Source organism: Arachis ipaensis, chromosome B09 (assembly GCF_000816755.2).
Source record: "Arachis ipaensis cultivar K30076 chromosome B09, Araip1.1, whole genome shotgun sequence".
NCBI lineage: Eukaryota > Viridiplantae > Streptophyta > Magnoliopsida > Fabales > Fabaceae > Arachis > Arachis ipaensis.
This window is the reverse complement of record NC_029793.2, coordinates 142,747,298-142,761,321: the sequence shown is the minus strand read 5'-3', so window position 1 is coordinate 142,761,321 and position 14,024 is coordinate 142,747,298. Positions and strand designations below refer to the sequence as shown.

The 14,024-nt window shown below is 36.0% G+C and overlaps 2 protein-coding genes across 4 annotated transcripts; one reads left to right on the top strand and one right to left on the bottom strand.

Moving 5' to 3' along the window:
* Window positions 1,262-8,431, top strand: LOC107618745. The gene is made up of 9 exons (XM_016320887.2): window positions 1,262-1,673; window positions 2,022-4,885; window positions 5,241-6,354; window positions 6,533-6,879; window positions 6,972-7,172; window positions 7,261-7,421; window positions 7,754-7,842; window positions 7,956-8,052; window positions 8,151-8,431. The coding sequence occupies exons 1-8, from the start codon at window positions 1,508-1,510 to the stop codon at window positions 7,985-7,987; spliced, it is 4,974 nt and encodes a 1,657-aa protein (XP_016176373.1). The 5' UTR covers window positions 1,262-1,507; the 3' UTR covers window positions 7,988-8,052; window positions 8,151-8,431.
* On the bottom strand, window positions 9,417-12,003 carry LOC107616763 (pentatricopeptide repeat-containing protein At5g04780). 3 transcript variants are annotated; one of them, XM_021111015.1, is made up of 2 exons: window positions 10,028-12,003; window positions 9,417-9,915 (listed from the first exon to the last, which is right to left on the bottom strand). In XM_021111015.1, the coding sequence occupies exon 1, from the start codon at window positions 11,948-11,950 to the stop codon at window positions 10,073-10,075; it is 1,878 nt and encodes a 625-aa protein (XP_020966674.1). In that variant the 5' UTR covers window positions 11,951-12,003; the 3' UTR covers window positions 9,417-9,915; window positions 10,028-10,072. The 3 variants fall into 3 exon arrangements, with proteins under 3 accessions (XP_020966674.1, XP_016174180.1, XP_020966675.1); XM_016318694.2 differs by having other exon boundaries at window positions 9,417-10,746; window positions 10,855-12,003; XM_021111016.1 differs by having other exon boundaries at window positions 9,417-11,163; window positions 11,323-12,003.

Sequence of the window (14,024 nt, the reverse complement as noted above, 5' to 3'; positions counted from 1 at the left end):
ACATTGAAATATAAAATTATTAAAAAAAAGAAGTGATGAATGGTTGAGACTAATATATCATTCTTTAATATTAAATGTTAAAATAGATAATTAACATGGTATTATTATTTTAGGGTAATTCTCAAGGATGGAAGAGTAAAAAATGGTTGCTTCCACCAAAAATGAGTTTAGAGCAAAATTTAATCTACATTGAGTTAATTAAATATTATCAAAACATAAGTATTCATTTGAAATAAAGGAGTCATTTAGATAAAGACGTCCAAAACGTCTTTTTTTAAAGATATTTTTTAATAATTAAAATTTAACACATATAATTAATTAAACTGTATTATTTTTATCAAAATTAGGTCAGATAAATTAATTTGACCGAAAAAATGATGAATTAAATTTTAAATTTGTCTAAATTAATATTATTTTTTATAGAAAATAACTACAATACTCCTATTATATAAAATAATTAAAATACTCCTATTATATATATTAATTTTGAGAATCCTAAATTTTAATTAGTTATTTTTTATAAAAAAATATTAATTTAGACTAATTTAAAATTTAATTTATTAATTTTTTGGCTAAATTGATTTGTCCGATCTAATTTTAATAAAAATAACACAATTTAATTAGTTATATATATTAAATTTTAATTATTAAAAAATATTTTTAAAAAAATATTTTAAATATTTTTATGTGAGTGACTCTATTGAAATAATCTTAGTGTACTTTGAGAGATGACCAACGACAAGTCAAAAAGAATCTTAAAAAATATATCAAAGAGAATTTTAATTCGCCACTATTTTATCTACTGTTTTATTAACAATCTTATTAGATATATAAAAAAAAACGACTACCAAATCAGTCATTCGTATAAAATATTTTTTAAAATATAAATAATAAAAAATATTAAAAATAAAATTAAATAAGTAAAAAACATTAAGAACATAATTAAATGTTAAGAGTGTTTTTTTAATTTTTTACACGATTATATAATCTAATACGTTAAGAATTAATCCATCATAAATTGTTGCAGAAATTTAAACTGTTGACATCTATTTAATTAGATGAGTGGACTAACAATTCTACTAATCAAATTAATTATGTTAGGATATTTTTAAAAAGAACGACAAACCTCAAATAAAAAGAAAAAGTTTAATTATTCTATTAATTTTTATAATTTTACCAAATTTTTAATTAAATTTTTATATTTTTTAATACATTATTTTTATTTATAATTAAGTCTTAATAATAAAAAACGGGTAAATCCAACTCGATCCTAAACAAGCAGAACGAAAGTCGCTTTTCGCCAAATTTGAATTCGGAGAAGCGCCAACACCAAACCCACCCCCCACACATCTCCGCCGTCCATCCAAATCTGAAACGAATCTCTCTCTCTCTTTCTCTCTCTCTCTCTGGATGGATGAACGAAGATCGAAGAAATGAAATGGAGGGTGAAGTGTGAAGTGTGTGAAATTGAATTGTGAATTGCGAAGGAGGAAGGAAGGTTTGAAGAATGTCGGCGAAGGAGAAGCAAGTGGCGCAGATCTTCGAGAGGAAGAGGTGGATAATCGAGCAGGCTCGTCAGCAGTACCTTGCGTGGGAGCACCACCTTTACCCCAACCTCATCCTCCACGGAATTCCCCCTCCTCCCTGGCTCTCCAACTACTCACTTCCCAAAGGTGCCTATCACTCCTTCTTCGTGCACTTGCCATTTATCTTGCTATTCTAGATTTTACTCTGTTTCCCCTTTTAGCACACCTTGTGTTTGTTTAAATGTTTTGTTGTTAAGTTCTGAACTCGTTCAGTGGATTCACTTAGTTCTAATAAGTGATATGCTGTTACAAACTGCAATTTGCTGTCTCCAATGGTAGTTCCCTCTCCTTAAAACTATAGATGTTCCCACTTACTTCACTTAGTAGGTTTACTTCGTTTTTTATTTTAAAACACAACTTCTCTCAGTTCTCACTTAGCTAATTTTCTTTTAGGAATTTTGTTCCTGATTTATTAGATATTTTTTCCCCTTGCAGATTTGAACAAGGATGATCTTGTCTCTGAAGTTCTATTTTCTCAGCCACCGTTTGGGGTTCCTTTCTCTAGTCATCGTTACAGTCTATATAGCAATCTCGGTGTCGTATCAGAGGCTGCTCTGTATCAGAGTGGTTTACAGAATGAAATCCATGCTCCGAGAGAAGACTATAACAAAGGAGACAGGCTTTCAAATTTGCTAGATTGCTCTGTCAACAATGATGGATGTGCCTCAAGTGGTCCTGCCGAACTGGATTCTGGTGCTATATCTCCTCAGAATCAAATGGAACCAAGAGTTTCAGATAGTTACGTTGACCCAGCTTTGTCACTGGCAAAGTTACAAAGATCTAAATCAAGGCAGAGGGCTCTCGAGCTACGTACCAGTGCTCAACCACCCAAACGCAGGTCAGGAGATGATAACAATGCTAGCATCTGTGCTGGGACAGTTACAGGTTCTGGATTTCCAATAGTACAGGCAGACAGTAGTGAGGAGCCAGAATTAATCAAGGATTTTAATTCCAACATTCAAGGTTGTTCCACCAAAGAAGTAAGAAGTTACCGTCAGACTCAAACAAGTGACAAGCTTAATTTCTCTCGTCGAATAACAAGATCTACGAGCATAGCTCAGAAATCTAACTCTTTCAATGTTGCTAACTCTTCGATTATTAAGGCAGATGGTGCACCTAATAAATTGGGTGAGCCATTGGAGCTAGTTGACCAACCTTTATTTACAAATGAAAGATGTGAAGCTAAGGAAGGAATCAAACAAGAGCATCAAATGAAGGAAGCTAGAAGCAGTGCTTATCGTACAACAAAATCCAGAAGTTCCAGACAGTCAAGATACAATAGTGAAATCATGAAGATTGACAGCACCATAGACAGAGGCAAAGGAGTTGAAGTTCATGGTTTGATGCAGTCATTAGCTCCCGTTGAGTTAACCAATTTAAGCAAATCATCTGATCACAACAATGGAGGTAGGACAAATATAGTCGAAGATGGCAACTTTTGCAATAATAAAGAAAGCCAAAGTTGTGCTAGGATAGATTCACTTAGAAATTCCACTTCATCACCCTCTGATGACCTTTTGATGACTGGGTGTCATGGCAATTCTATTAATAAGTCGGTGCAATCATTTCAACCTTTAGTTTCACAGCATTCACAAGATTGTGCAGTGTCTGTTGTTGGTGCCTTGTGTAGTCAAAAGGATCCTGACTTTTGTGTTGTAAAATCAAAAGAAAGTTTGAGCAGAAGTGGTAGTGGAATGGTAAACCTAACCACAGATTCAAAGTCACAGAATCACATTGAAGATATATCAAAGCCTCTTAGCTCAAACTTTTGTAGCCAAATTGGCACCTGCTCTGAGTTTGCTGGTGAGAAGTCTCAGAATCAACAGCTTCCTGAACTGGATGCTAGAAGGTTGTCTTCTAGTGACAAGGATTCTGTTTCCAATGCAGAAATGATCATGAATCCTGCAGAGAAAGAGAATATTGAATCTGCTTCTGGAAATACAACAGATGTGACTACTTTTGCAGCTGAAGGATTTTCAAGGCCTGTGGGTGCTTCCAATTTAGATGGTGGGTCTTTACTTGTCAAGTCCCTATACTGTGAAACAGCTCTGGCTGAGAAAATTTTGGATGGCCAAGAAATTGTACCATCTGGTGCCATTCCCAATGGTGATATCAAGGACAGATCAAATGCAACTTTTGTCAAAGTTTATGCTGATTTGGATGGCTTAGTTGGAAAAGATCCTTCTTGTTTAGGCACTAGAGTCACTGTTGTTAGCCCTGGGGCTGGGATGGATGTTTCGGCCTTGGGGGTGCCTTCTGGTACTGTTATGTTGCCCAAGCAACTTAAATTTGATCATGTAGAAGAGTCAAGTATGAAAGGAATTTCTAGTCCTGATACTGAAGAAGGACAGAAGGATATGTCACCAGAAGAACCTCAAAATTTGTTGGAACCAGTGAATGAGCTTGATGACAAAATTTCTCCTGGTTGCCAAGTTAACTGTAAATCTTTGGAGAAGATGCATGTTCTGGAAACAGAGGAAGCTCTGATCAGAGAAGGGCCTCAGATGAAATACTGTGCAAGCCACTTTGAGGAGGCAGATGTATCTAGGAAACCAAAGAATGCTGTGTCACCAAAGAAAAAGTTAACTGTAGTTCAGCAAGAATCCTGCATTCTTACTTCTTCCTTGATGAATTCTTCAAGTCCTTTGAAAGTTGCCTGTCAAAATTCATCAGGAAATTTGTCAAAGGAAGTTAAGGCATCAAAATCTGGTTCTGTAAGAAGTAAACTGGAATTTGATGAAAGTGATGTTGAGTTGGGTGATTCTTTTTCTGCAGTTGATACTGGAGATATTCTGCAAAAATACACAGATGAAACAGTTTCAAACTTTACAGTTGGGATGTCATCTCCTGCTCTTATAGACCAAGTGATTGTTGAGGCCCCAAACAACATTTCCTTATGCAAAAAAGTTGACTTATTGAGGCAGAAACGGCTCAGCGATGGAAGGAATACTATTTCAACTGAGTTCCAGATTTTTAAATCTTCCGAAGAGAGTTATGATGTGAATCATTTGTGCTCTCAGCATAAAAGAAGAAAGATGGAAATTGAAGGAGTGGAATTTCTACCTTCCTCTTCAAAGTTTCTTGAAAAGCCACTTAATTCTATTGACCAAAAGTCTGTAGGTAGAGACCTGAGTACTGAAGAAGATAATTCTGAAGCTCTCCAAGATCAGCATTTGACATTTGATCAGGAGGATGGTACAGGACGTCCATATGTTTGTAACAGCCTATCAGAAGAGTTGCAATGTACCCAGCCCTGTGAAACAATGGAAGGGTCCTCAGTTAAAGTGAGAATAGCAGAGGTAAATATTATTTCTGTTTTACAATCTGAAAAGATTATATTGATTGTCTAAGTTGATACCACTGAATATTCCATGTCATTTTTATGTACAATCAGAGTAATGAACGTGTCATACAGTGGAGAGAGATTAGTTACTTAAAAATCCCAGATTCACAACTCAATATACAATACATGCACACCGGAATAGCAGATTAGCCTTGGTTACTAATTTAAAAAAAAAACATTGAGTTATATGGAATGATAATGCAAATCTTATGACGTAATAATAGATCATACAGAATAACCGTTCATGTATATTTCTGTTTTATTACATCTTTCTTAATCAACTCTATTTCAATGGTTTTCCTGTCGGGCAGAAACTTCTTTTTGATGGAAGGCACAGAAGCACAGAGAACCTTATTTTGGAAGATAAGAGGGATGATTCATGGCATCCTCGGTTAAATGGTGGACAGGAAAGTGCTCAACGTCTAACCTGTGTTGAAGATGGCACCTCGGAAGGAAGAATTTATCTGGAAGGAAATGCTAGGTTCTCAAATGTTTATTCTGTTTCTCCAGCGATCGAGTGCGCGGATTTGATTGACGCAGATGTTACTGTACCAGAGTTTGATGGGTTCATTATGCCGACCGATAATATACAGCCATGTACTACTGGAGATCAGATAGAATTCGAGAAAATGAATCCACTGAGCAACTCGGTAGATTATTCGTCCCTTGGTAAATCCAGATTCATGCATTCTCCATTTTGTTATTCTTCAACTCCTTGTAAGCTAGATACTATACTAGGTCTTTGTCGGTCTTTACCTAATGGCCTTTTGGAGGGGATGAGTTTGAGGACTTCTCTTGCTCAAAACGATGAGAGTTCAAGGGCCTTCTCTGATTGCCTACCAAAGAGTAAGGTTCAATACACACCTTCAGTTCAAACTTTTTGGGATAAAATTAATTCCTATGGAAGTTCAGGGAAGCGCCAGAGTTTGAAACTGGAGCTTCCTTGCATTAGTGAAGAAAATGAAAATGTTGATGAGATTGCTGATACATCCCAAAAGGGCATTGGTTCAGAAGGAATGACTAGCTCAATTACACTGGAACCACTTGCTGATATTATGGATGGAGCAAAACCTTCTGCATCAGCTTTACAAGATGATATGTTAACCGCGGGAAGTATAGATTTTGTGGGCTCACAAGTGAATTTCAGTGGTACTCATAATAAGGCAAGAAAGAAGCAGGATAGCAATAGGAAAAGATTCACGGGTAAGGGAAAGGAGAACCAGAGTGTTCCTCTTGGAGCAAATGGTGCCAAGAGGACTACAGAATCAGTTAGCAAGCCCAGTAGGCCGAAGTTATCTGGAAAAGATAGTTTGAAACAAGGTTCCACTTTCTCTATAGGGAAGACTTCCTACAACAATATTGTCTCCAACGTCACTTCCTTCATTCCATTAGTTCAACAAAAACAATCAGCAGCAGTTGCTACAGGTAACCCTTTAAAAAAAACATTGGCTACACTTAAAATGAAGTTATTTTCCTGTCACAACATTACCCGCTTCCAGATTGAAATTCATCATACAGGCTTAGGATTACCCATGAATATTGTTCCTTTCGTGATTTATGAAAATTTAGTTTTGCAATAATTTTAAGCTGTGTGACCATGCAGGCAAAAGGGATGTCAAAGTCAAGGCCCTGGAGGCTGCTGAAGCTGCAAAACGTATGGCCCAAAAGAAAGAGAATGAACGCAAGATAAAGAAGGAGGCATTAAGAATTGAGCGGGAAAAATTGGAGCAACATAACCAAAGGCAGCAAGAGCTGCAGAAGAAAAAGAAGGAGGAAGAACGGAAGAAAAAGGAAGCAGAAATGGCAGCAAAGAAGAGACAGAGAGAAGAAGAAGGGAAAAAGGAAAAAGAAAGGAAAAGGAAGCGTGTTAATGATGCAAAGAAGCAACATCATGAGCAAGAGAAGATACACGCTAAGAAAGAAGATAAACAAGTACAAATCCGAGCAGCAGTAAGAGCCTTCTTCTAATAATTTAGTTCTTACTATTTAATTTGTCTGCCTTTTATTACTGGTAATGCTGATGCATGGGGTGTCTGGTCTAGGGTGAACAAGTCCGAGAAAGCAAGAAACTTATGGATGAGAAAGAAAATCATCAGAAATTGCAAATGGACATCTGTGAGGGTAATTTGGAGCTTGTTTCTGAAAGTGAACCTTTGAATACCAGGAATTCGACAAATGATAAAATAAAAGAATGCTGTCCTGCATATTCTGAAGCTATGAGTGGTGATGCTAATAAAGAAAAGGTACTATTAAGGCTCACTTTTATTATAGCCATAATCAGCATTTGTATTTTGTGTTGCGAAACAGTCATCCTGACAAATATATTTATAGGCGACGAGCAATTTGATCAAAGCATCTGAAGATGATGCCTTCGTCAACGAACACCCATTTCAAGAGCAATCATATGATATCTCTCCTTATAAAGAATCAGATGATGAAGATGAAGATGAGGATGACAAACCAAATAATAAGTTTATTCCTTCATGGGCAAGGTTTGTGATTGTTCTTGTTTTTGGTCTTTACTCTTAAACAAACTTCATTGCATCCTCTGTAAATGACATGCCTCGGTTTGAAAACCATCGTGCACTTGATTACATGGGGGCACATACAGAGTCGTAATTTAAACAGAGAAGGAAAACAATAAATCATATAAAAGGTTTAAAATTAGTGTGAAGTTGATACCAAGAATATATCGATTGCTTTAACTCAATATACCTATTCTCGAATCATTGCTGTAGATATGTGAAATTTATGGATTAATGACAGAATTTCATACGAAGCTTTGGGAAATCTTACATTTACTGAATCTGATTGCATTCTGCAGTAAGCATCGCTTGTCTCTAGCTGCTTCTTCCCAGAAAATGGACCCGGAAACGATATTTCCCCAGCGAAGTTTTTGTAATATAGCAGAAGGTAACTCTTCAAATTTTTTTTTCATTATTTTTATTTTGAGTTTTTCCCCCCAACTTTATAAATGTATTTCTATGGAGTATCACTGAGGAAAGAAGGAAATTTCTGTTTTGTAGTACTCCTTCCACGGAAGTTTCAGTCGTATTAGCAATTTATTGAAAATGGATTCCAGATGTAGGATTCTTCAGCTCATAATTATGGATTTTTGTTAAGGTATGCTATTTCAGGACGTTTACTAGTAGCATTGTATCTCATTTAAATCAATCGGCTAACTGAATATGGAAATTGATTCTCATGTGCTTGTGTGGCAGGGTTTCGAAGAGCTTCATTGAGCATAAAGTTGTAGCAGCTAATGATTTCTTCCATACCTTTTCATCTGTTGAGTAAAGATTAAAGATTGCCTACGGAAGATAGTACTTTTGTACAGTTTCATCGATCTGTATATATTAGTGAAATTTGTAGCTTTTGCTGAGTTGCTGTCAGTAGCAACAATTTTTTAGCATAAAAATGCTAATATTTGATAATTAAAATGTGCTTTAAGGAGAAATTGTATAACATCCTCAACACTTTTTTTTTAAAAAATTGATAATTTGACATTTAGAGTAAATTTATAATTTGCTATTATACGAGATAATTAGAAATTAATAATTTTATTTGATTTTAAATATATTGAATTTAATACCATGGTCATTAAAAAGAATAAAATATCTAGAAATTTATGGGTTTATACTTTATACTTTATATTTGTCGCCATGAAAATTTAGTATGGGTATACAAGTTAGTCTAAATTGCAAAACAAGCACGAAAAACAGGTCATAGACATTGTGGGATAAAAGTAAATGAGGATGGGGGAGGTTCTTAGACATACAATATTTTAAAAAATTCGAAATACATAAAAGATTCAAACTATAAAGTGCTTTATGGATGACAGAAATACAGAAGACATTTAAAAAATTCAATTAGAGTTCTAACATGAAACTTTTGAGATTATGACAATAATAAATGATAAATGATTTTAATTGCAAGAAGATTCATGATGAGATAAAAAAACGAATTGATCTCGGATCCTTTAATTCCACCAGATTTTGAAGACGATATTAGAAAAAACTTACTTCAGCCAAGTTTTAGAAATAAGAGACTAACCCAAGTGAAAATGAAAAGTGTGAGAAAGTGTTATGTGAAGGAGAAAAAAAATCTTTTAACAAAATCAAAAGATAAAAGTTAAAACATATAATAAAAAAGGCGAGATGGTGGAAGAAAAAGGATCAAATCAGAAGTGTAGTACAAGAAAAAAGGATACAAAAGGGGGAAGAAGAGCAAAACAGAAATTCTAAGTACAAGTGAAGATGATGTGTTCGAAAGTGAAGCTACTAAAATATGGATAATAGGATCGCAATTTGATCTATCTTGTAGCAATGACGAGACTATAGTAAATTACATTAGACAAAATATAGGTGAGGAAAATGAAATCGAAAATCTGAATTCTTGTACTGTCTTTCTTATGAAGTCATGTTGGTGTCTTCCGTAATATGTAGCCATATTTTGTCTTTCTATCAATGAATTGCAGAAATGTCAGATATTAATTTGGTTAGGATTTTTGCTTTTGTGTTGTTTATGATGTTGTGTCGGCGTATTTTTTTGTATTAATTTCTGTTTTAGTTTTTTTGAGCGTGACTTCTTGTGATCTCTTGATTTGTAGTCCTGGAAGCACCAAGAGTTGACCTAATCTCCCTTTTGGAGTCGAGAGTTTTACTTACAAACAGTCGGGAAAAAAAAAGACACTGAAAAAATTTCATTCAAGACCTTTAAATTTTAGGCAACACATTTTAGCCCGTGAATTTATGATTTTGCAAATGTACCCACCGAATTCTTAAATTTTCAGAATGCAATTTGTAGTCGTCGCTCTCCTGCTTTCTTCTTTCGTCGCAACAAGTTCCCTTTTTCTCCATCTCTTGAGCATCACTAACAAGACGATGCAATGCAGCAGAACCCCATAGCTAGGTTTCCTTCATTTTGCACAATCTCTTCAGCTTCTGAGGCAGTTAGAGAACCCATAACATGGTACTGGTGAAAGTGCTGAGAAGAAGAATTATAATGATAGTATTAATGATTGTTGGGAAGCTTCAATTTGATTTCTTTAGGTACCAATTTTGTGTGTAATACCTAACATGGCAGACATTTTGGATACCTTGGATTCTACACATTGGTTCTGGTTCCTCATGAGTGAAGAAGTTCACCAAAACTCCCCACAAGAACAGCAGCCATCTTTAAAGTGGTGAAAGCGGTTTGTATCTCGAACAATGATCTCCCTACTAGTAAACTTAGACACAAGTTTCATAAAATTGTGGCAATCGCCACAAATTCTTAGGTTTTTCATAATCCTTATTGGTATATCTATATCACTAGGTAAAGACATCAATCCATAGGAAACAGCAAGTTTCTCACTGTGATGCTTCAAAAGCATCTGTTTCCTGTTCTCATCTACATCATGCAGATCATGGTTGGTATCAACCTTGTAATTTAGCTTCTTTAACTCCTCTACCAAATTATCCAAATAATCATAAATCATATTCATTTGTGGATGGTTTCTTTCACCAACGGTGAACGAATGAACCTTGTTCTTTATTTCAATCCAGCTCGAACCCCTCTCCTTTCGAAGATCACTCTCTCTCAGAAGCTTCCTTGCTCTGGCAACTTCCTCCCACTTTTTATTTGTTGCATAGATGTTTGCTAGCAAGACATGGTTTCCGGCATTGCTAGGTTCCATTTCAAATAGATGCTTGGCTGCAATCTCAGCAAACTCAATATTGCCATAATTTCTACATGAGGCTAAGAGTGAACCCCACATAGAAGCAGTTGCTTCAAATGGCATTCTCTGAATCAAGTCATATGCGTTGTGAACCAATCCTGCACGACCAAGAATATCAATCATACACGAATAGTGAAGGGCATTGGGCGAAAGATTGTGCTCTCTAACCATGAGTTCAAAGTACTTCTCTCCTTCTTTATACAAACCTATATGGCTACATGCGTTTAATACAGATACGTAAGAAACTTCATCAGGAAGTAACCCTCTCTGCTGCATTTTTTCGAATATGATCCGGGCCTCTAGTGCACAAGCATGCTTAGCAAACCCTGAAATCATGGCATTCCATAAAACCTTACTTCTCAGCTCCACTCCTTGAAACACAAGGGAAGCTTCCCTTATGCAGCCGCATTTAGCATACATGTCTACAAGGGAGGAAGCAACATATACGTTTGAACCAAATCCAGATTTCCATGAGATAGCATGCACTTGTTTTCCTTCAATCAAAGTTGCCATACCTGCACAAGCACAGATAGCAGAAGAAACCATAAATGGGTCCTTATCAAAACCGATAAGCTGAGCATTACGAAAAAGCAGCAAGGCTTCCTCAAATAAACCATTTTTAACATATCCTGCTAACATTGAACTCCACGTAACAGCATTAGTTTCGGGCATACTCTCAAACACTCGGCTTGCGTCTTCAATTGAAGAGCACTTGGCATAGACATCAACTAAAGCAGTTCCAACAAAACAATTTGAATCTACGGCAGCCTTAATTGAAAAAGCATGCAGTTGCATGCATTCGAGAGTGGCACAATTCAAGGCACATGCGCATACAACACTGGAAATGGTAAACTCATTGAAAGGGGTTCCGTCTCTTTGCATTTGAATAAAAAGTAAGAGAGGTTCTTGATTCTCTGCATTCTGGGTAAGTGCTCCAATAATTGTGTTCCACGAAACCAAGCTTCTCACCGGCATTTCATCGAACACTTGGCGAGCATCATCAACTAAACCACATTTGGAGTACATGTTAATGATCATATTTGAAGTTAAAACGTCGAATTCCAATCCAATACGAATAGCATAAGCATGGCATGCCCTTCCTGCCATGGATGATCTTATTTTAGCATATAACTGCACAAGATAGTGCAGATTTGAAACACGAGTAGCATCCTTATCCGCATCCGCATGAAGAACTTGTTTCGATTCTAAGAAATCTGGTTCGGACTCAGCAAGAACTGTTAATTTCCTAAAATGGATGGCAGCATTGCCACAGAATCTCTGGCACCTTCTCACGGTTTTCATGTCATCATCGAAGAGAATACAACGAGAAATAACGATTGTTTTTTTCTTCTCTTTTTTTTTGTCAGATTTTTTTCTTATACTATGCTTTGGGCTTAACTACTTAACTATCACCCCATTGGGCCTTCTTTTTGGCCATATAATTGGACCTTTCCGAGACCAAAAAAACATGGACCTTTCTACTTAGATCTCAAATCTGAAATCCGAACAAAAACTCAGCTTTTAAAAACAAAAAAGTGAAAAACATTCTGTAATGTGTTTTTAAAAAAGTGAATTTAGCTTGAAAAGTATTTTTAAAGAATTTATTAAAAAGGTAATGGTGAACCTTTTTAATATTTTGAATGTATTTAATACATTTAAAAATATAAATTTAATTTTCAGTGTCAAATAGTTTTATATGTATATGATGTATTCAATTACGTAACGTCATATCAGTACAAATAATTATTTTTTATATTGACTGATAGAGTATTGAGTAACTCTGTAAGTAGAATACAGTTAGAAGGTGGTTAGACCTCAACCAGAATAGTGTGCCAGCTGTGACAAACTTCCCTATAAGCGGGCTTTGTAACTGTTTCAGTTAAGCTAGTTTCAATTCAATGCTTACAGTTCTCAATAACAGAACTTTGGGACTCCTCCATCTTCTTCATTTCAGCTTAGATTCTGATACCTTTCATGGTATCAGAGCTCAGATCCACAACCATGGCTGAGGAACAAGCTGTGCAACCAAACTTCTCTTCTTCCCCAATCTCAATGAAGCTCGATGAAGACAACTTTCTGCAGTAAAAAGATCAAGTCGAATCAACAATTGAAGGACACAATTTACTGCATCACATCACTGGTGAAGGAATACCAATGAGATTCAAAGAAAACGGAGAAGCGAATCCTAAATTTGTTGTATGGAAAAGGCAAGACTCTTTACTAAAATAATGGCTATTGCCATCTATGACCAAATCGTTCACAACCAGAATGGTAGGGTGCATATATACATTTGAGGTATGGAAGAGATTATATGATCATTTTACTTCTCAAATCAAGGTAAAAATCATACAATTAAAGAACAAACTTAGCTGCATCAAGATTGGGAATTCGGTGAATGAGTATGTTCTTGCCCTAAAAGGAACCATAGATGCACTGGCGTCAGTTGGAGAACCAATGAGAGAAAGTGATCATATGAATGCAATATTGAATGGTCTAACAGAGGAATACAGGCCTCTAATCACTACGGTAGTTGCAAGGCCAGGTGGCATCACAGTTGGTGAACTTGAGGCATTGCTCTTGTCACATGAGAGTATGTTGGAAAGATTCAGAAAACCAAAGGTGTTTATTCAAGCTAACATGGCACAAGGCTTTAGAAGAGGCTACAGAGGAGGTGACTTTCGAAATCGGGGAGGAAGATCAGGCAGAGGAGGAAGGTTCTCATACAATGATTGCAACAAATTTTCAGGACAATTTCAAAACAATGAAGAATTTCACAATGACAGATTCATAGGTGATCAGTTTCAGAACAATGGAAGATCTGATGAAAGAAACTACAACAATCAATATAATGGAGGCTATCAAAATGTCTACCCAAGATCTAGTTACTATAATAATGTAGCAAGGACAGCCACTCAAAAATTTTGTGCAAAGAAACCATGGCAACAATTCAAGTTACATGCAAAATGGTGAAGCTAGTAATAGAAGGGCAGTAAACAATGAAAGACCTGTGTGTCAAGTTTGTGACAAGGTTGGCCATATAGCCAAGAATTGCTGGTACAGGTATGAGAGAAGCAACAATTTTGGGTCTGAATTCAGTTCACAGGCAGAGGTGCAACATTCTCAAGACTTACAAGGCCAACAAGCAGCTCAATCCTCCCAGGCACCCCAAGCACTGCTTGCGACACCTGCAACCATCCATGACTCAAATTGGTACCTGGACTCGGGAGCAACGCACCATATGATTCTAAATCAGCAGAATCTAATGGAAGGAGAGGCGTATGAAGGCTCGGATCAAGTGGTTGTTGGAAACAGCTCAGGTTTGCATGTAAATATTGTTGGAAAATCTAGTTTTAAATCTGGTTTGAGCAATAGAAAG

Coding starts and splice junctions, on each gene's coding strand:
- LOC107618745 (XM_016320887.2), top strand. CDS start 1,508: ATGTCGGCGAAGGAGAAGCAAGTGGCGCAGATCTTCGAGAGGAAGAGG. Junction 1,674..2,021: donor CAACTACTCACTTCCCAAAG/GTGCCTATCACT, acceptor TTCCCCTTGCAG/ATTTGAACAAGGATGATCTT. Junction 6,880..6,971: donor AAGTACAAATCCGAGCAGCA/GTAAGAGCCTTC, acceptor TGTCTGGTCTAG/GGTGAACAAGTCCGAGAAAG.
- LOC107616763 (XM_021111015.1), bottom strand. CDS start 11,950: ATGAAAACCGTGAGAAGGTGCCAGAGATTCTGTGGCAATGCTGCCATC.